The 23,014-nt window shown below is 40.5% G+C and overlaps 2 protein-coding genes across 3 annotated transcripts; one reads left to right on the forward strand and one right to left on the reverse strand.

Moving 5' to 3' along the window:
• Positions 1-5,787: 5,787 nt before the first annotated feature.
• LOC112188673 (aquaporin NIP6-1) lies at positions 5,788-8,402 on the forward strand. Its single transcript, XM_024327836.2, has 5 exons — positions 5,788-6,136; positions 6,363-6,587; positions 6,771-6,965; positions 7,581-7,642; positions 7,822-8,402. The coding sequence occupies exons 1-5, from the start codon at positions 5,894-5,896 to the stop codon at positions 8,021-8,023; spliced, it is 927 nt and encodes a 308-aa protein (XP_024183604.1). The 5' UTR covers positions 5,788-5,893; the 3' UTR covers positions 8,024-8,402.
• LOC112188674 lies at positions 7,406-10,939 on the reverse strand. Of its 2 annotated transcripts, XM_024327839.2 has the most exons (3): positions 10,400-10,939; positions 8,327-8,584; positions 7,406-8,045 (listed from the first exon to the last, which is right to left on the reverse strand). In XM_024327839.2, the coding sequence occupies exon 1, from the start codon at positions 10,848-10,850 to the stop codon at positions 10,512-10,514; it is 339 nt and encodes a 112-aa protein (XP_024183607.1). In that variant the 5' UTR covers positions 10,851-10,939; the 3' UTR covers positions 7,406-8,045; positions 8,327-8,584; positions 10,400-10,511. The 2 variants fall into 2 exon arrangements, with proteins under 2 accessions (XP_024183607.1, XP_024183605.1); XM_024327837.2 differs by lacking the exon at positions 8,327-8,584 and having other exon boundaries at positions 10,400-10,938.
• Positions 10,940-23,014: the final 12,075 nt, after the last annotated feature.

A 23,014-nucleotide genomic window follows, 5' to 3' on the forward strand; every position in this document is an offset into this window, starting at 1 on the left:
CACACTTATCACTCCCACGTACGATTCTTCGCAGCTTTCAATCATCTCTACGCTTCTCCATCTCAACTATTTCATCTTTCATCACTGTTGCTCTTTTAAGCTTCTTCTTCCTTAATATCTTCGGCACATATTCTTTTATACACATCAAAACACGTGAGAGTGTCATAACCACGATTATCGTCACTGATCGTTGATTAATGGCAGAACCCAATGCAGCAATGCCTCGACCTTCTTGTTAAAAACCTCTACAATTTCATCCACAATCTAACCTCGTTGATCCTCATTAATTTAGAATGAATTTAGAGCTAAGCATCATAGAGGCACTTCGATTTTCACCTGGCGCGCCTTCGTTTGTTCTGGAATCATCTAGCGTGGATAGATTGATAATCGCCTCCTCTGCCTTTTCAGATATATCGAGAGACTCAAACTATGAAATCTCTGGGTAATATATGTGGTGCTCTAAGTAATGAAATTCAACTTAGTGTAGTAGGGGCTAATAAGGATATTCAATCATGAAATCTTTAGAGCCTTCTATCTTATCTACTTCCATAATGGCAGAAAAGACGTTTCAGGTAGACTCGGCGTTTTAGGTACTAGTGTATGTTTCATATCTACAAATTTTCAGCCAAAATGATGATTGTTAAGGCATTGATAACTACCTTAAAGCTAGTACAGTTTAGGTTGACAGATTCAGTCCGTCCATTGGTTTAAGCGAGTTTAATACCTTAACGATCATCATTTTGGCTGAAAATTTGCAAAGATGATCTATACACTAGTACTTAAAAACTGAACGGTCGAGATGTGGATGTGTGACCGAAATGACCAAAAACTCGAACTTCACACGTTAATTTCAAAGCGGAGCTCCGTTCTGGATAGGATCTGTATATATATAACATGGCCCTTCTAATAAGGGATCCATTTTTTTTATATCTTTTCTAGGGATAGGGAATTAGACCAACTTTTCGATCATATTTTTGCATCTCAACCGTTCAGTTTTTAGGTCCTAATGTGTAGATCACTTATGTAAATTTTTAGCCAAATCGGTGATCGTTAAGGCATTCAAACGGTGATTTATAATTAGAAGTATGAAAGTTTCAAGTTTGACAAATTTGGTTCGCCCATTGATTTAATCTAGTTTAATACCTTAACGATCACCGATTTGGTTAAAAATTTGTAGAAATGTTCTACACATTTTGATCTAAAAACTGAATTGTTGAGATGCCAAAAGTGATTGAAAAGTTGTCTAATGCCCTATCCCTATAAAAGACCAAAAAAAGGGATCCCTTAGTGGAAGGGCCCTATATATATATATATATATATATATATATTAATAAGTAAATTCTGCTAAGATTGGTTAAATTTTTGTGCTACCTAAAAGCTCTTTGGTTAATAATGTTAAGTACGTGTATGGGATTTTTGAAAATTGATATCAGTCCTAATACAAGACTGAAGACCTGGAGAAGAATTCCACATACCAACAATCCTAGCAAACATACAAGCAATGTAGTGGACCATCAGACAAGATACTCTACTATATTTGAAGCACCAGAACAGACTGAAGCCTGAGGCAATTTTGCACTCTACTCACAAGCATGCCAATGTCCATCCTTATGCTACGAGCTAAGACAAATCCGAAGCAAATACATCAAGACAAAAATCTTGTCTCCCACCCCTTGTTTGGCATCACTATGCTTGTAGTAGTTTAAATGCGTTTTCGTTTGTAATCAATCAATTCAATTCAATCAAGCAAATTCCATTTCTCTTCAAATAATGTAACTAAAAATGAAAATTTAATAAATATGGACAAAACAGTAAATTACAGTTGGAAAATAAATCTTATATAATTAAGCCAATTCTTGAGGGAATGGTTAAATTTTTGAACTATCATATATGCCCTCACATAATATAGATATTAATAAATAAATTGTTTATATGTGAGGATAAGATAGTCAATTAACTATATCATATTTCAAAATATTGCAAATACCATAACTTTCTCAAAATCAGGAGAGAAACTGTTGTAACTTTTTTTAATTAAAAAAAATAAAAACAAAAGCCAATTGACATGTGCGGAGCACATGTTAAGGGGCTAGTAAATAAGAATGACAAAAAAATGTCTGCTATAGTGCTCGATAAAAAAAAATTAAAAAAAATAAAAAAACCTACCTGGTATAGTGGAAGCATCTCTTATATTCTTTAGAACTTAGGGACCATATCAATTTTGCAAAAATAACATATGCATAACTTAGGGACCATATCAAGCTTTTTGTTACATATTAAATTTAGATAGGGTGAATGATGTAACATATAAACATTTCTTAAATCAAAACTTTCTATTATGCATTTGATGTAATGCTGAGTACTAAATTTCTAACTCTTCTATCTTGCTTAAAAATGTACTCTGCTTGTATTCAGTTTCATTAATCAAGACTTAAGGGTAGCTGCACAAGCCCTTTATTTTCAAAAAAAAAAAAAAATGTACTCTGATGTAACAGCTAGTGAAAAATTGAGTAATATATTTCTTCAAAACAAATAATGTAACTGCTGAAAAGCTGAGTAAGACTCTGACAGAGTTGGAAGCTTTTCATATTGACCTAGACCTCGTGTTCTAAATTTTGTATTAATGCATTCTAGTTGTGTTAAACTGTGCTATATAATCGTGGATATGTTTATTTACAGTAGTTAAAAAAATATTGTACATCAACACAAATGCTCATATTCTAAAATGGTTAATAATAGCATTCCCCAAAGCCTGGCGGGGTGAAGATGATTGGTGCCTTCATCCAGAGATATGGAGCACATGCTCTGCTTGAACTCGAAGACCTTTGCGCCAAATATAATGCAAAATGCGATTCTAATAGATCCCATTATTAGGTAGCAAATTTTAAGTACCAGAGGTATCAACCAGTTCTTTGAATCACCTAACTTAAGCATTGAGGGTCTTTGGTTGGTGGTTGGTACCATACTAGTGACTCATTTGCTAGATTTTCTTTCTTGCAGGTTTTAGTGGACAATGAAGGAGGTCACACCGATCTGATTTGGAAGATTGGTAGACCTCAAAATCTTGATGTTGTCATCTTAATTATTAATACCAATTTTAGATATCAATAATGTTAATATTAACGAATTGATAAACTAGTGCACCAAAATGTGCACTGTGATTAATGGTATAAGCAAGGTCTTTCAGAGACATTCTTAGAATCACATGTCATTTCAGGATTTCACACCAATCTCTATCTCTTCACAGTTCACACCCTATCTTTCTTTGCTGTAACTCTCATCCAATTGCAGAAAATTCACCACTCCCCACATAAATTGCATAATGCTGCTGCTACATTATAGTGCTATATCAACAATGTAGAGTCAAGAAAATCAAAAGAGAAAACAGAGAACATCTTGATAACCAATCGAATATGTAAAAAGGAGTCACAAAGAGAGGAAGAGAAGGGAGGTACTTTCATAGATGGTCACATGAAAACTAGAATCGGTGCCTCCTATGATTATTCTTCCTCATAATCTCTTTTTTAGGCTTTTCCCACTCGAATTTTTCTGTAGATTTGACGTTAACCAAATTAAATATAGTTCAAGCATTTCCTTGATTCCTCTTCATCAGAATCACAACTACGTAAAGGCCTCCTTCAACGCTTTTAAACCATTGAAAGCAACACTGTACTATTCATTTAAACCATTGAAGTTTCTTTACCATTCCAATATAGAAGGCCATTTAGGAAATGGTGACCTAGATTGCGCCTTCCGGTGGATTTAAGAATATATCTTTCTTAAAGCGAGATGAAGAAGCTCACACTTGCCAACCAGTTGTTATTGCCTTAAACTCTTTGAGGCAATTCGTCGACTTCAACTTAGCTTCTTCGCACGCCTCTCGCTCTTTGAGCGTCTATGTCCTTGTCTAATTCAGTCTCTTTCATGCATTTTATGCTGCTGCAGCAGCTATTACACTTTTCACGATTGAACATACAATTAGAGGTGGTTGTCTTCACCAACACCGCACAATCCGATCTCAGATGATGCTTTCGGAGATTATAATCTTCGAAAAGAGTAATGCTGAAGGGACTCCTTTATTACTGCATCGGCTATCACGTATCGCATCACTGCAATACATGTTTACTCATTATGACTAATTACAGATCATGTGCCTAAAAAAAAAACCACAAATGTGAGATCAATATCTCTCCTCCTGTACATACTCTATTTACAGCTTACTGTTGGAGAATAATTTCGTACTTCACACAACAATTGAATAGATAAAGGCCTGAATAGTAGTCCTTTAAAATAACAATAACAATAAAGAGAAAAAATTGGTTTCCTCCACCATCTAACAATCTAACATGCACCTCCTTACAACTCTGTATATTGCAGAACATATTCCACTGGCAAAATAAGCATTCCTAAGACCACTTTCTTTTTCCGGGAAAAAAAAAAAGATTGAGAGGTTGAAATAGATAACAGATAGAGAAACATTAATTAATAAAAAGAATTCTGAAATGCTCTATTTGAAATTGACAAAATACTGAAGTACTTCATTGATGGTATTCTTTATATTTCAAAATGCGATTCCTGCATTATGTTTGAAACCATACCTTGAAGTACACTTCACCAGCAACTACACTTTGCCGGTTTGACAATTTATGCAATTTAATGCAATCAAAACCAAACCACTTTCAAGTATATACCATTCATAAGTACATAATTGCTTGAATGAATAATGGAGTCACTGCTTATATTCAAAGATTCTCTGCATCAGTTTTGGATTTTTTTTCCCTTCCTAATACTATTTTACTTGATTTCTCTGACACAAAGATAAAAATGCATAGATGTACTGATGCATACTGCAGCCAGCTTAAGTATGTCTGCAAGCATATTCATCAACTTTTGAAGGTGCTGACTCATATTGACTTTAACATTAAGCTAAACATTAAGCATTAAGGTTATAAATCTACAGTTACACATATATTCCTATTTAATACCTGGTCCTTTGACACATACTATAACTAATGGTCCAGTTGTTTCTTTTCACAAAGCTAGTAAAATAGAATTGACAGTTTGCCCAAGAACCTTGCTAGTTCAAGTGGCCTGGTGTAGGGTGGGGTGAAGGGTTATCCTCTGTAAAATTCCCCTGTAAAAGAACAAAAGTGACAGCTGCTAGAAATCTTATAAAAATATAAAAAAATTAAAAAAGGTGCCAGATTCTTTTTCATTGAAAAAAATTTGAGATTAAGAAAAAACATTAACTTGATAAGTAAGTTACACTGCCTAGTGATAAACGATCATAGAGATACTTGGTTTTGGAGAGCATATATGACAAAAACTGCCCACAAGTTCACTCAAAAATTGATTCTGAAGTTGAAAAAGACAGTTCTCACTTTCCTGCAATTTTCTTTTACTGCCCTTATATCTTCATCTCTTTCTCCATCCCTACAATAATTTGACATGTCACATGCATTCCTTAAGAGGACACCATTAATTTGGGAATTCTTTGACAGGGTAGCATAGACAATTATTGAGTTAAAGAAACTGATTTATAATTTTGAAGCAACTGACTTATAATTTTGATACAAAAAATATATCAAAATCAAAAACAGAAATCTCAGTACTATGCATACACCCAAAATGCAAGAGTCTCTGCAATGTCCCACCGTCCACAATTCCTCATCTCCAGCAGTTTCAACCACTTACTTCCTTCCCCACTTTTCTCCTTGGGATTCTCCAGGTCAACCCCATCTTATTACTATATATATATCACCTCACTACACACTTCAAAACATAGAGACAAACAAGTAGTGAAACTGGAAACTCAAACAAGTTTCTCTTCTCTTCTCTTTACTCCAACCTTTATTTAATTCACCTAGTTTTTGCTGTTTTTGTTTTTGGAGTAATGGACAACAACAATGGCAATGAGGAAGTTCCCTCAGCTCCTTCAACTCCAGTAACACCAGGCACTCCTGGTGCTCCTCTCTTTGGTGGGTTCAAGCCAGATCACAGATCAAGTGGGACTGGTAGGAAATCACTTCTCAGGAGTTGCAGCAAGTGCTTTACTGTTGATGATTGGGCTTTGGAAGGAGCATTGCCTAGAGCTTTCTCTGCACTACCACCCTCTCCTGTCTCACTTGCAAGAAAGGTATGAACCTGAGCTCCTGAGTTTTAATCCCCCTTATTTCTTGTTTTTATTGTCGAACTGAGACTTGTAGCTCTACTGGTAGAGAGCAATTACACCACATGCTTAATGCCAGAGTTCGAATCTCTTGATTCAGTTTTGTGTTATAATGCTGAAAAATCTGAAATTTTAAAACTCACTCATTTTTTGTATCATTTTTTATGGGTTGGTGGCTTGGTGCCAAATCCAGGTGGGAGCTGAATTCCTAGGCACTTTCATACTGATCTTTGCTGCGACAGCAACAGCCATTGTGAACCATAAGACTGAAGGCACTGAAACCCTTCTAGGCCTTGCAGCCTCAACTGGACTCGCTGTTATGATTGTGATTTTATCGACAGGTCACATCTCTGGAGCTCATCTGAACCCTGCTGTCACCATCGCCTTTGCTGCACTCAAGCACTTCTCATGGAAGCATGTGAGAAATTTTCTGTCACCAAACATTCTAGCATGGCCATGTTAGTTGCCAAACTATCAATCTAGAATCTTGTTTGAATGTATGGTGCAGAACTGCCGATTGAAAGTCTAGTAACGTAAAATGACTTTCAAGATATGTGACAAGAAATTTGAAGGCTAATGTAATTGTGATATTGTTTTGCAGGTACCGGTGTACATCGGAGCACAAGTGTTGGCATCTCTGTGTTCTGCGTTTGCCTTGAAGGTGATTTTTCACCCCATAATGGGGGGTGGAGTTACAGTTCCTTCTGGAAGTTATGGTCAGGCTTTTGCTCTGGAGTTCATCATCAGCTTCAACCTCATGTTTGTGGTCACTGCTGTAGCCACCGACACTAGAGCTGTAAGTCTTACAAAACCTTTCTTTTTTCATGAACAAATGATGAGTTTGAGACTCAATATCTTCTGAGTGAGGTATACTCATAACAGTTCTAAAAAATATTTAATAGTTCTAAAAAATATTTCTTCCCTGGATTTTGTAAAATATATGCTTTGTTTTTAAATAAACTTCCATACCAGACAAACACCAACCTTCCCTGGATTTTCCAGGAGACAGGGATTCATTATAAATATTTTATGCATGAGACGAGTCAATGAAGATAGATCATATATACATGGCACCTCTTTAAGTCCAATTTCCAACGAGGTCACCACCAGCAGTTAAATAATTTACATGTATCTCACAGTTCATGTTCGTGCATGTCTCTGAAGAAGAGGTCAGCTTAGAAAGTTAGAAGTAAGAACATATCCAGAGAAGGGATAAGCCATCCAGCTTCAGTAAAATAGTCGCAATATATCTTATTGTCCATCTTGCCAACAACGAAGTTGCTCATAAAACTGAGCTAATCTATTCTTACCATCAGTATGATAGAAAGCTTTCAACTATGAAACATGTTAATTGTAAATAGAATTCTTCAATTTGTAAATGTAAAATTACAAAGAATTTTGTTACATGCAGGTTGGGGAATTGGCGGGAATCGCGGTGGGAGCAACTGTCATGCTTAACATACTCATAGCTGGGTATGACTAAATTCCAACCAATAATCTATGCTTGTCTGTCTGATAGTCACAAATTCAACCTTCAAGATTTTTTGTAAACCAAAATTCAACAAGTCAATTATTCTAAAAAAAAAAAAAAAATCAACAAGTCAATATAGAAGGATGATCTATTGAAACCTTTAACTTCATACATTGTGCAGGGAGACAACAGGAGGTTCAATGAACCCCGTGAGAACATTAGGACCAGCCATAGCTGCAAACAACTTCAAAGCCATATGGGTCTACTTCACTGCACCAATTCTTGGGGCACTCTGCGGGGCGGGAACTTACACAGCAGTCAAGCTGCCCGAGGAAGAAGGTGAAAATCATGAAAAGCCTTTGACAAGAAGCTTCAGAAGATGACTGCTCAACACCTTCATCAAGCCTACATGAACAATCCCGAAGCTCACATCAGGACATAATGCACATGGTATGGCACAAGGAAGTGAGATGAAATGAAGTGGTATGATCTCAGTTACACAACACATGATCTATGGTGGTACATAATAGAAAATGAAATAGTTGTGTATTAATAATTAGCAAAGGTAGGGATTCTCTCCTGTCTACCACACCTCTCTTTTTTTCTTTTCTCCTACAACAGTGGGGTAGTTGTGGATTGATCTTTGTTAACAACACAACAAATATGAAATCAGGGAACAAACTTACAGTATTAGTCCCTTATTTAGTGTTTCATTGTTTCCTAAAACCCAGTGGGAAGTACAGAAATGTCATATTTCTCTCCAGTATTTTCCCAAATTATAGAACTAAGTTCAATTGTCTCATTTTGCAAGAAGTTATGCAGCTTTCTTTCCCCTACTTGATTTGCAGATTTTTAGCATTAATAGCACCAATCAAAGCCCACCAACTCAATAGGATCATATACCAAGGAACACTTTTATTAACTCTCAACACCAACACCTCCACCTACATATGGCACACTTTATTGAATTAGACTTCAGTTCTAAATTTTTTAGCTTGAAAAGAACTACATAAAATAATATGTGTGCAGGTAAATACATAAATATATGATATGTGTACTACAGTATCAAACCAAAAGCACCATGCATGTATTTAATAAAAGAAGAGAAAGTAGTTAAATATCATTTCTTTCAGTAGAGCAATAGGTCAATAACATCCAAATGCAACAGAAAATGTAAAATTCCAAAACCAGGTGAACGATCATACAGCTTCAACAAAAGTATCACATACGAAAGTCAACACAAGCTGAAATTTGGCAAGACGGTCCAGAATGAAGTCTAACAGAAAACGTACAAATGCAGAAATAGCATTGCAACTCAATTAGGTTGAATCTTGCAAATGAGTGGAAGGTGTACAACATATACTAGCTTTTCCTATTTTTACAAAAATATAGAAGGTGATCATGTGGTTCATGTCCATGGCGAACACCGACATTTGAATAACACACCTTGCACCATTTATTACATCGATCACTGTATTTTCCAAACTTAAACTCGCTTATACACTTGATTTTCCTGATGAAAAGTGCTCACACACACACACATATTTCCACAATCGATTAACAGAAGTACAGCAATACAACGAAAGTGCACAAGCAGTCCACCAATACAAACAGCATCATACCCACAGCCTCTGAATATTTCAAAAAACCAGATACAGAATGATCTCAGTATACATCAGATCAATTATGCATAAAATGATCTTAACAGCCTCCCTCTGATCCACATGAGGAGGGTACATCCCGAAATTTTATTTTCTTTCTTTAAAGGCAAGGAAACTGTGGCCCACAAAGATGCCCAAAAACAAATTTTATACCATCAACTGTTCATTTTCTCCCTATTAGCCCTCAACGAAACTTTATATCTCTGTCAATATTACTCACATAATGGAAATCATGCAGAACAAATTGGGCGAAAGTGTTAAAAAGCTTAGGATGAAAGGGAAGTGAAGAAACAAATGGTCTATGCCAAGATTATTTTTACGACAAACAAACTATAAGCTTATCTCCATACAAAGCACATTAGGTGCCCTATTTTGAATAATGCCAGAAGTATTGACTCCAGCATCAGCCATACAGGGTACCTATAAACATATATTGTAATACACAATTGCTGCCTCTACCATCAGCCATAATTTTACAAGCCTGTCTCCAAACAAGCTTAAATTTGATGATACCTTTGCTTTCCAAATTATGATATAAGAATTGTACTTAAGGAGAGATGAATCATCAATTAACCTAATGAAGAAGAAAATACATGCAACACCCAGAGGACTCTCAGTCCATTATTAATCTACAATAATCTAGACTTGGAAACGATATTCCAATTATTTCTTTCTCTTTGAGAACTATTATTTCATCCTGCGGTTGTTGGAACGCTACCATTATTCCACTCAAGGGCATTACCAAAGCTAAAGCTTATAGCAAAACTATCTGTTTTTTTTTTCTTCCCCTGGTTAGTAATAGTTATAGCAAACATATTTCTCTATTACATGTTTGTTCCAAGCTAAACCATGCACAAGAATCATACATCACATTACGCGACAATAAACATACACGAACATCCCACCATCGATTCAGGACAAGCACAATACACAGACAACAACACTGTTAAAGATGATCCTATGAAAGTGAAACTAAACTAAACAAATTATGATGCTCTATGTAATTTGCTCTACAACTAATGTATGAACAACAGCAATTACCAAAATTACAAAACAAGCAAATCTAACCATAAGTAGTAAAAAAAAAACAAAACTTACCACTACTTCAGGTGATCATCAAAAACCAAAAATGCCCGATTCTTGTTTCTCCAAATCCCAAATTCCCACAATACCCAGTAAACCCTATGAGCCAAGAGCCCACTTTTTCTGTTCAGACGATGGAGACCTCTTTGATCCGACCCGCATCATTATCGGATCGGGCCAAGTGGTTAAGCAGATAAAGCAGGAGGGAAGCGATGACGACGCCGAGGAAATTGGCTCCGGCGTCTTTAGCGGAGGCTCCGGCGGAGTGGAAGAATCCGAGCTCGTCGGCGAACTCCTTGGCGGCGCCGGCTGAGAGAGATAGGAGTGATCCGACCCGAATAGAGTGGCGGCGTAGAAACGGGTAGGGGGTTTGCGCGGCTAATGTGGAGAAGAGGAGGGTGAGAGAGAAGCAGAAGAGGAGATGATAGAGCTTGTCTCGGGCTAGCCACGGGTCATTGTCTTCCATTTCCAGCTCTCAGGAAATTTGGTGGAGGGAGAATATAAAGCCCCAGCAAAAAGTTTGATCTCAAAAAGCTCATATTTTTGAAGGGTAAAACCTCTATATTGGTGTACCGCGTTCGGGCCGACTCATTTATTATTATGTCGAGTTCATGCTGGTTTATTTACTTAAATATTAAGCTCGAGAGCCCATATTATGTCAGACTAATAAATAGGTCGTGCTGGTGCCATCTCATTATAAGGCACGTGTTTGGACCCAAAATGAGCATTTTGGCCTGACAAGGCACGTCTTGGAGAAATTGAGCCAATGTCAGTGGCTCAAGCTATATATTGTCGACAAGTTCGAAATATATATTTAGAGGCTAAATAAAGCCTACTATGGAAGTATGAAAAGTCAACTTTAGCACATTTTCCTACTTCGGCTAGGAGAAACTGAGCTAAACAAGGAAGGAGCTAAAACTAACCAAATGAAATCTAAATGAGCTAAAACTTTCCAGATTAAATCTAGAAAGCCCAATGATCATTTCTTATGAAGAGTGCCAGAGTTAGATTTGAGTGGAAGGCATTCAAACAATCAGTCCAATCTTTTACAGAAGCAAAACTGGAAAACTGGACCTGTAAGAGGTCCAGCAGCATTTCCGGCCCAACCACATGGAAATAAATTCTAAAATTTTACCATGATGATCTAGACTCAGAGTGGAACATTTTTTATGAAGAAGTCGAAGGCTCATTTTGAAGTCTTGTTGGATAAATAATTGAAGGAATAAAGGAGCCGAAAGTGATTCAAAATCACTCCAAAATTCATCATTTTTACCTCCATTATCTCCATTTAGTGCTCCACCTCCACCTCCACTATCTCCAATTAGTGCTCCACTATCATTTGTTTAATGCCAACTGCTTTGGCATGGTGGCCTATAAATAGAGGTTACAAATTCATCACAAAACACACATTCACAACATCAAAACATCTCTAAGATGATCTAAGTTCTCTCTAGAGCAACCTCTCTAAGAGCAACTCCTCTCCTTCTCTTTCTCTTACCGGTGATCACACTCCTAGTCCTAGTCTTCTTAGAAGCCGACTTTCAGTGCCACCAAACCCAAACCAGCCAAGCAAGGACAACGCCCTAGCAACCCAGCCAAGCTAAAGTCACGCTTTAGCAAGTTCTCCTCACTTCCTAGTGGTTCTCGCTCTGCTCGATCTACAACATCGAGTATTGATTGTGATTTTGAAGAAGCTCAGCAAAAGTCCTCACCACGAGGCACAAAGAATCCCACGACGAGATTGGTGCTCTCCTCGTCCACAATCGCTTGAAAGAAGTCAGGTCAAGGGACACCCCCGACGACCGCACCCGAACTGTGTTGGCACGCCCGCGCAGAAAAGAGACTGTTGACCAGCTACAACAAAATTGGAGCCAGACATTTTGGCACGCCCAGTGGGACTTACTGTGAGCTGTAAATCACACCATTATTAAGAAATTAAGGTTAGTAAGAGGTTGTGAATCATAACGGAATAGGTGAAGTCTCTTTTGTTAATATTGACCTAAACTCCTTATTGGTGCCTAGTTCAGGTCTCTTAAGGTTAAGGGCGGTTTTTATTAACACTTGTTGAACTGTCTTCACACTTATGATCTTTCTCATCTTACTAAGTATAGCCTATGTGAAATGGTGTCTAGAAATGGGACAACGTTCATAACAGGTTATTGAATCCAGAAGTGCGTGCAAATGGGCCTAAACCACTATGTGGGAGTAATTCATGCCAAAATGGATTCTGCCTCTTTTGTTCGCCCTCCCCCATCTGGCCATTTCAGTAAGGTTGCCCAAAGGATTTAAAAGAAAGTTTGTGTCTAGGCGACTATACTTGGGCCGCAAGTCTAAACCTTGATTCACAGTGTCTTATTGAATTAAGCTACTTTCAATTCAGACTTCCAGAAGCCATTGGGAAGTCAAGCGCAAACCCTTATCAAACGGTTTACGTTAACTGCCCGAAGCATAAGACCTCCAGTTACAGACTGGACTCACGTGCAGATTGTCGTGGTCTTTCCGAAGAACAAGTAACCCAAAGATTTTCTCCCCACCCTCCATCGATAGAGATGTCAACTGAACAAGGAGGAAATCAACAGGGCGAGAAAGTTTCCGCCGCCCAGCCTAATCAGGCTGGCGATACGTCTAGCATCACCCAGGTAGCCGCGAGCGCAGTTACAACTATTGACTTTGTGCCTATTCTCGTTCCAGAAAATGCGACCATAGAAGAGCGGCTTAATATACTTCAACAGAATTCTGCTGCATACTATGAGAAGATGAAAAAAGCCCTTGCAGAGGACCGTCGACGGCTTGATGAGTTCACAATCTCGGTCAAGAGGCTTGAGCTAGGGGCACAACAAACACAAGGTCAATTGGATGGCATGAACCAAAAAATGCAGAAGAACCACGAAGAGCTATTGGTTGCAAGCAAACATATCACAACAGACATCGCGGATATGCGTAAAGATGGGTCCAATCTCGCGACCCAAATGGCCATGCAACAGGCCGAACTGGGACAGGCCAAGGAGGTTCTGAATAAAGCATTGAGAGATTCCAATGCCATCCTGGGTTCTCTTGGTCAAACTGCTGGAACAGGCAAGTATGTACCGCCGAATGCTCGAGACAAGGTCAGCAGTAGCACTACTACACCATATGCTACTGCTACAGCCACGTCTACCAAAGCCAAAGAAAAAGCATTGGTGATTGGTGACAAAGACAAGGCCACACCACCGGCTGGACAAAAGAGCAAAAGTTTGAAATTCGGCAACGACAGCCTGGCTGATCCCGTTGTGTTTGCTCAATATGATAGTGATGGGGCAGAAAATGTTCACCAAGAGCTCCTAGGGAATTACTACGAGATTGATCAGACGGGCACTCCAATCAAGATCACTGCTTTGGCCAAGGATGTGTCCGCACCAGGAATTACACTTCAACAGCCCAATATTCCTCGGGTCGTTCACATGGGAGGAACAGCGACTACCAGCCATGCGATGCCTCCTTTGCAAACGGCCCATCAGACGGTGGCTACACCTTCTCTTCCTGGCCCAGGTTATATGCGACGTGAGGAGGTGGAGGAAATGATTAGGTTGGCTAACCCTAGGGCCCACCTCGATGGGGTTTATGAAGGGCCTTTCCCACCACACATCATGCTCGCACCTTTCCCCAGAGGCTATAAGAATATCATATTTTCTACTTTTTCAGGAGAAGATACCGAGAACGCGGCAACTCATCTGGCTAGGTTCAAGGTGCAATGCGGCCAGTACCAGAATGATGACAGCCTCAAGTGTAAAATCTTTGGCACTTCTCTGTCTGGAGCTGCTTTTACATGGTTCTCTAAACTCCGCCCAGGGTCGGTGGCAAATTGGCCAGCAATGGAGAAACTCTTTAGAGAGACTTTTGGCGCTATAGAGCCTGAAGTTGATTTGGCTTCTCTTACCCAGATGTCCCAACAGCCTACTGAATCTGCGGTTGCTTATCTCCAAAGGTTCCAGATTCAGAAGGCTAAACTGAACATGGTTCTGCCAGAAAGAGAATTGGTTAAGCTGGCAGTCAAGGGCTTGGAGCCGCACCAGCGAAAGAAACAGCATGGTAGCATGATACAGTCAATGGGCGAGCTCATTACTGAGGTAGGTAGCTTCGAGCATCTCCTCAGAGAAACAGATGCTAGGAAGAATGCATCCAAAGGAACTTATGTGCCTGGCAAACACCGTACGGTGGCCGCCCTGAACTACCAGCCAACCACTTATGATCCCTACTATTAAGGCGAAGAGGTTTCCCAGGATGATGATGAGGAAGAAGAGAATGATGTTTCCGCTTTAGAGCTGACAGGAAGAAAGAACCCTGCCTTGAAACAGTTGAAAATAACTAAGGAACAAGTCAAGCTCAAGTCCATAGCCTTCACCAAACCTGAGTTCGCGACATATACTTATGACGCCAATAAAGCTCATGAGATATTAGATGAAATGATAGCTGCGAAGATGGTCAAAACTGACTTTGGACCCTTTCCTCGCCCCGATCAGCTAAAAGGAAAAAAGTATTGCAAATTCCATAATCTGTGGAACCATAACACAGCTGACTGTGTTAAACTAAGGGACTAGATTCAGGTATGGCTCAATAATGGTAGTCTGCAGGTGGAGACTCCGGCAACCGCAGCACCTCTGGTTGATTTGAATCCCTTCCCTGACACCGGGGTCAATATGGTTGATGTAGCTTGGACCAAGAAGGGCCAAAGGAGGCCAACCTTGGACCTGACAACTAGAGGACAAGAAGAAAAGAATGAAGAGGCACAGGTCCCAGCAAAGAAAAGGGGCAGTCCTGTCAGTGAAGCCTCATCAGTGGTCTTATGTTCGCGATGCAAGGAGGAATGTGGCACCCAGGTGTCACATGAAGAGGACGAGCAGACATTACGTTTTGGCTCTCTTCTGCCAATTAAGTGGGCTTCGCCGACCCGAAACTATCAGCCTTCCAGCCCAAGAGCGAGAGACAAGATAGTGCAGCCATCATCTCCAAAGGATTCCAACTTGTTTAATAAGTTAAGGGCAGCTGCGGTTGAACAAAAACAAGTGGGGAAGCCTAAAAGCGATGTTTGGACCAAACCATACATACCGCCATCTTCAACGTCTTCTCTCAAGGAAGGCAAGTGGTACACCCGAGAAAAGGGGAAGGCAGTAGAAATCAGCCCTTCTAAGAAAAGGAAGTTGCAACGCAGGTTTGGAGAAGCCAAGCGAACATTAGAGGCTCTAGGTCAAGGTTTAATCAAGCCTTCGCAATTGGTTAAGTCCCCTGAACAATATCAGAAGGAGATGAAGGCGCTAGCTGCTAAGCCTTTAGTGGCTCCCCGTAACTTTCAAAAGCAAGTAAGCTCAGCATCAGGGGCGCCTAAGCCCAGCGTCATCTGTAGGATCACTAAAGAAAGGACACACCCGCCTGTTAGGGAGGAAAGTTCTCCAAATAGGCGTCCAAGCATCCGACGCAGGTTGTTTTGCAACAAGCCTGAAACCAAGTCCTCAGTTTTTGAAAGGCTGGGGGGCAAGGACAACGCCTCAGACACCTTGCAGTGGAGACCTAAAAAAGTTCAAAGCTTGGTGTTTGTTCTCCCAGAGGAAGTGCTAGCGGCGAAACAAATTTCAGAATCACTGAACCAGATTCCCATGGTACAGGAGCACGAACAGACCAAGACGGTGATCCTCGCAGAGGAATCATTGGTTGCTTTCATGGCTAAACAGTTCAACGCCGAAATCCCAATAGATGAACCCAAGCTCAATCTTGATGATGACATGGACGAAACAGAAATGGTGGATACCTCTTGCAATATGGTTTATGTGCTTCCTGCTAAGTATGCCTTACCAGTCGCTGCGCAGGAATGCGTAGAGGCTGACACGATTGGAGAACAGCAGTTGCAGATCACTTCAGCCGCAACAACGCCGATAAAAGAAGCGGTGTTCCTTGAGACTGAAGATGCTAACAGCAAGGGTTTCTTTATGAGCTTCACAAGACCCACTCCTGCCATGGTGCAACACATGCGGCCTTTGTATATCACAGCGGAAATTAATGGGACTAAGGTCAGCAAGATAATGGTTGATACCGGCGCGGCTGTGAATGTCATTACTACAAGGACCATGCAACTTTTGGGAATCAAGAAGGAGAAGATCCAGTCTACCTCTCTCACATTGAAGAACTTTGCGGGCACAATAACCAAGACGTTAGGTTTACTGTTCCTAAAAATCAAAGTGGGTCCCGCAAAAGACGTTTATGCGTTCTTCGTTACGGATTGTTACGCGGCCTACAGTGCCATCCTGGGGAGAGATTGGATTCATCGAAGTTATTGTGTTCCGTCAACACTCCACCAAGAGCTGATTATGTGGAATAGGGTGACAGATAAGGCTGAGATAATTAAAGCAGACCCTCGCCCTTTCTCTGTTTCAGCGAATTACGTAGATGTCAGGTAGTATTTGGAGCCAATTACTCCATTGCAAGTCAGTAACATCGACAACAAGGGCCGCCCCACAGGGGTGACGGCTTCTGAGTTAGCACAGTGGGGGCTCACGCTCGCAAGAGAAGACCTAGCAAGGCCTGGCCATGCTGTGCCCCACGCAATGGGTAATTGATGGATTACGACCTTCCAGAGGAAGGGATAGAGGACTTCCATTCCTTGTACGAGAGGCTATCATCATACTTTGTGGAAAAAGAGGCATATGATCGAGTCGCGGCCTTAGAAATTGTTAATGAAGAGTTCTCTGACCAAGAGGAGGAGGAAGAAGAGATTCAGATTGCTCCAGTGGCATTGGATGACACATCTCCGAAGGTTAGGGACCCTATTGAGAAAGTCAATCTGGGAACAACTGATGAGCCTATAGAAGTGGCTATCAGCTCTTACTTAGAGCCTAGCGAGAAATAGAGGCTCGTCGACTTATTGTTGGAATTCAAGGACTGCTTCGCGGAAAAATACGAAGACATGCCAGGCCTATCACCAGACTTAGTATGCCACCAACTACCAACGTTGCCTGATAAGAGGCCTGTGAAGCAAGAGCCGCGAAGAATGAACTTGGAAACCCAAGTTCTGGTCAAAGAGGAAGTCGAAAAGATGCACAAGTCGGGCATTATCAGGGTAGCCAAGTACAATCAGTGGCTGTCCAATATAGTGCCTGTTCGCAAGAAGAATGGCAAGATAAGGGTTTGCGTGGATTACAGAGACCTTAATTTGGCCACACCTAAAGACGTCTACCCCATGCCGGTTGAGGACATGTTGGTAGATGCAGTTGCAGGGCACGAACTATTGTCTTTCATGGACGGCACAGCGGGATATCACCAAATTCCGGTCGCGGAAGAAGATAGACATAAGACTGCATTCCGCTGCCCTGGGTTCGCAGGAGTTTTTGAGTATGTGGTCATGCCTTTTGGACTAAAGAATGCCGGAGCAACATATCAAAGAGCCATGAACCTGATCTTCCACGACATACTTGGGAAGATCTTAGAGGTTTACATTGATGACGTCGTCGTGAAGTCTAAGAAGAGTGGAGATCACTTCACAGATCTCAGAAAATTTTTCGAGCGCATGCAGCTACACAAGCTCAAGATGAATCCCGCCAAGTGCGTTTTTGGAGTTCAGGCAGGAGATTTCCTGGGATTCATTGTCCATCAAAGAGGCATTGAGGTCCCTGAGGACAAAGCAAACACGGTCATCAATGCATCTCCCCCACGAATGAAGAAAGAGTTACAGCGACTACTGGGTAGGATCAACTTTTTGCGACGATTCATTTCTAACTCTTCAGGCAAAATCCATCCGTTTTCCCCACTGTTGAAGTTGCAAGGACAAAATGAGTTTGTGTGGGAACCTAAACATCAAGAGGCTTTCGACAAAATCAAGGCCTATCTGGCGAGCCCGCCAGTGCTTGTTCCTCTTAGAGCGGGATTTCCATTAAAGTTGTATGTTTCAGCAGCTGAGGCTTCCATTGGCAGCCTCCTCGCTCAGGATGACGCAAATGGTGTTGAACATGCCATCTTTTACCTCAGTAGGACACTCACAGATTGCGAAACAAGGTACACTCCAATGGAAAAGCTGTGTCTTACATTATACTTCTCAGCGTGCAAGTTGCGGCATTACATGTTGTCCTTTACTACTTGCATCATTTCTCAAACCGATCTAGTCAAATATATGCTGTCGCGACCTATCTTGAGAGGCCGTATTGGCAAGTGGGTGCTCGCATTATCAGAATTCTCGCTACAGTATGTGCCACAGATAGCAGTAAAGGGGCAAGCCATAGCAGACTTTCTGGCACATCACCATATGCTGGATGTCCCCACGGTTAGAGATTTAGAGGTCGCTGCCACAACTTTAGATCGCCCGGATTTAGCCTGCTTGCCAGAGTACGCCGTGATTTATCAAGCCACAGTCTCACTCCAGCCTTGGGTGTTATATTTTGACGGGTCAAGAACAGATACGCTAGCAGGAGCAGGGGTTGTCTTGGAAAACCCGGCCGGCGATCGATTTTCCTACTCTTTCCAGTTGGAGTTCCAGTGTACCAATAACCAAGCAGAGTATGAGGCCCTCATTATAGGCCTAGAAGTACTACTGGAAATGGGAATCAGGGATGTACAAATACTTGGCGACTCTCTCTTGGTTTTCAATCAGTTGTGCAGCGAGTTCAGATGCAATAGCTTCACGTTGGTTCCTTATTGGAACAAGGCATTGTACCTGTTGGACCAGTTTTGTAACGTCCCGAACCTAAATCCACGTGTTTACTAGTCATTTGGACGGTAAACGACCTTTACTTTCACTTTTACTTTCAGTTTAGTACTTTTAGTGGCCCTAAAAGTTGACTTTTTGTTCGGATCAAAATTTGAGAAACAGTTCTTCATGGAAGTTGTAGAGGACATTAAACCGAGCGCGTGCATATGTGGTACGTAAAAATCGGAGTTCGTATGCAAAAGTTATAAGCGAAATACTAAAGTTACTGTTCATATAGTAAGTTTCTATAAATAGCCGAGTTACTGTGGTAAGTTTCCATTTTCGGAAACTTACCGAGCTCTCTCTTCTCTCTCCCCGATTCTCTCTTCCTCTCCGACCTCTTCACCTTCTTCCGGCCATATCTCCTCCATCCGGCGACGGATTTTGACGTGTAAGGTGTCGTTGGAAAGCTCTCTTCATTCTCTTGATTTCTGGGTTCGTTTGGTAGCCTAATATGAACTGTGGAAGGTGCAGCAATGAGAAGAAGAGGACGGTCACTGTAGCCGAACGGAGGTTTCATCGTTTTCCGGCGATTCCGGCCACCTTCGGTCCCCATTTCGCCATCGAAGGTTCGGTTTTCATCACTGATCATTTCCCCTATGGCCTTGTATCACGATTTATTGTGTAGATGCCGAATCGACGAATTGAAATTCTAGGGTTCTTGAGGATTTCTGGGTTTTTTTTGTTCATTAATTGATTTCGACTGTTTCTAGTTGTTATTTGGAATTGTTGTAGTTATGAAGTTGAATCAGTGTGTTGAGAAGGTGCTACTGTCAAATTTTGGTGGCCATCGGAGATGGTGGCGGCGGCGCCGCCACTGTGGGCGGCGGTAGCGGCGGCTAGGGTAGTTTATAAATTTCAATTTTTAGCTAGTTAAATTCTATATTTATCATAGAGCTTATATGTGAAGTTTGGTGAATTTTGGAGGAGTTTGGAATTGTTTGTGAATTTTCGAAGTTTGGAGTTTTGTGGTGGAATTATGGGAAATCCGGCCGTCGGATTTCCCTCGTTTTCATTATGGAATATGTAAATTGAGGAATTAGAATTGTGGAAGAGATTTGGGTTGAATTGGAGAAGTATTGGAGATAGGGATTTTCGGATTTCGTTTAAGTTCGTAATTATTTTATCGGATTGCCGTTTACGGAAATATAATTGTGTACAGGGCAATGTCGTGAGCTACGGTTAGATGAAGGAACTCGTTTGCGTGGTTGCCAATAGTACTGTGAGTGGACGTTTGTTTTAAATAAGTGATGCATGCATTTATTTATTAAAGCTTGATTTATTTTTTTACGTATTTTTCCGAGCATATAAAGATAATTATGATTTATCTTATGGAATTACTTCTAAATATTATTTTCCATGAAGTGATTATGATTTATATCGGTTGAGAATTTGGTTATAAAGATGATATGCTCGGATTTGAAATTATAATTGATGTTAATATTCGACGAATGGTTTTCGATACGATTTTCGGATTTATACTATTTATATTATATTTATATTCGTCGATTTGAGACTTTATTTATAAATTGAGTTTGGTTGGAATAAGTCTCCATATTTATTTACCGACTTTCGGTTTGGCATTGGGAATGCCTCATTGACAACTCATTTATTTATTCAGCGTGGGACATGGGGAAGTCTAAAGGATTTACTGGAATTTATCGGTTTTTAACCACCATACCCAGGGTCGTTCTATATATATTATATTACTGGCTAGCCTATTATTACTCCTCCCTACTTACTATGTGTTCGTAGGTGAGTAGAGGAGAGCATGGGATGCTCAAGAGTGTGGGACACTCCGACCCGAGCCAATAAGGCTCCCTTCTTTCGTATGGTGAACGTCCTTCCCCATATTTTATTATGATTTGACTAGCGGGGCTATTCCGATTTATTTTATCCAGCGGGGCTGGAATGGTTTGCACGAGTTTTGAGTTTAAAGAAATACGTTTTATAAACGTTGCATGCATCGAGACTTTTTATTGTAAACTTGTGGGAAAGTATGAAATCCTTTTTCCTTTAAATTGTTTATTTTTGTCCACTCACGCTAACGTTTTTCGTCTACTTTCCCCTGGGCTTTTCGGTTTCTAATGCCCAGTTTGCAGGCGAATTAGTGGAGGTCGGGCGTACATGACATTTGAGGCATAGTTGTCACTATTTCCGCAGTGTAGGATCACTTGATCCTTTACTCATCTGTTATATCCTTGTGTATAGTAGTATTGCTCTGCATAACCTTGGGATTAGTATTTTTGAGTTTTGTGTTTTGTGAAAGTGGAGTTGTTGGTAATTGGGAGCAGGGTGGCTCCAGGAGTATAAGGTTGGTTTGCTTGAAGTGTTTAGTGTGTTTTACAGGTTTTTGGGTAGTCAATTTTAGAGGTGACTCTGCCGAATTTTTGGTAGAGTTATCCCTAAAGTGGGCCCCACAGGGTCACCTCGGATTTCAGGGTGTAATTCGGGGCGGGTCCTGTCAATTTGGTATCAGAGCATTAGGTTGTTAGGTTCTGTAGACTCGTTTCTATTCTGTTACCTTATATACTCGGTGTTGCCCAGTACCTCTCGAGTGATGGCCCGACTGCAGCGGTTCCCCATCGTGTGCTCTTCGGTGCTGTGGTATTCATCAAGTGTGTAAGGTACAAAGCTAGTTGGTTTTCTTCTGGTGCTATGCCTCTTGTACGCCGACCTCCTAGGGTTTTCTTTGCGTATTCGATTGGTTAACTATCATGCGCCTATCCTTGGTGATGGTAGAGTAAAACTACTCTACAGTTTTGAGTTGTACTACGAAATGTGATTCGAGGAAAATGTTGTGGTTGTCTTTTCTTTGATGCCAACAAGTTTGTTGGGGCAGGGATTAAGGTGCGGAAACCAGAGTTCGAGTTGTGTTTGAGTGTCTGAGACGGGCGACAATAGCTTTGTGCTGTCTCTAGATGATATGATTGCTTCGGGAATCAGGATTGTGGGTAGAAATGGACTTGGTAATAATGGTGGTTTTGACTTTGAACCAAGTTTCGGGAAAGATGTTTTGTGATGTGATTGATTGTTAAGTAGCATTTGAATATTATTGGAAGTTTTTGGTGGTTCTTTGGGAACCTCAGTGTTGGAAACCATTTACAGAGAAAATTGAATAATTATTCTGGGTTGTTATGGCTAGAGTCTTTGTTTTCAAGTGACTTTGGTCACTGATGATGGCAAGTGAGAAGTGATGATAGTAATTGAGAGATATAAGTAGGACGAGATTTTTAGAATTGTCATTTTGGGTCGTTGACCTAACCAAGGTGTATGAGCATAGTTTTGCTCGAAATAGAAGAGATTGATTTTTGATACCATGACTTATAGTTTTGTCTATCTGAGTCTTGTATGGTAGCGAGTAGGGAGATTAACAAGAGTGGGCTTTTGCAGTTATGTGCTTGAAGTGCAAGAATTGGAAGAATGCTTAAGGTTTTATAATAGAGTTACAACTTTGGTCGGTAAATAATTGGGAGAGTTGGAATCAACTCTTCGTATGTGGTATTATGCAAATGGATTCCTTTGCTTATCCATTTATGAGTGAAACGGTGATACGTAAATTTGGGGAATAGTGATAGTGTTATAGTTGGGTGTTCTTAGAAATTCGAACGAAATTACTTTGTGATACGGAATCTGATTCGAATTTTGAATCACGGAGTCTTGAAGGTTGAATTGTGATAGACTCTTAGTGGAAGTTTGCCGGACGAATGGGTTGTGATATTATATTAGTGGATGGTGGAAGGTATTGTAGTCTGTTTTAAGTGACGTACTTCAGTGATGATTATTTGAGCAAATTGGATCATTATTGTGGTGGGACCACGTTCGGATCCGGATATCGATTGGTGTGACACAAGCTGTTGGACGGGTGTCCTTTGTCTTATATTAAGGATTGTTCGGGAAAGAGCTTGTGAATTGTGTTAGCT

The sequence above is a fragment of the Rosa chinensis genome, chromosome 2 (genome assembly GCF_002994745.2).
Source record: "Rosa chinensis cultivar Old Blush chromosome 2, RchiOBHm-V2, whole genome shotgun sequence".
NCBI classification, from domain to species: Eukaryota; Viridiplantae; Streptophyta; class Magnoliopsida; order Rosales; family Rosaceae; genus Rosa; species Rosa chinensis.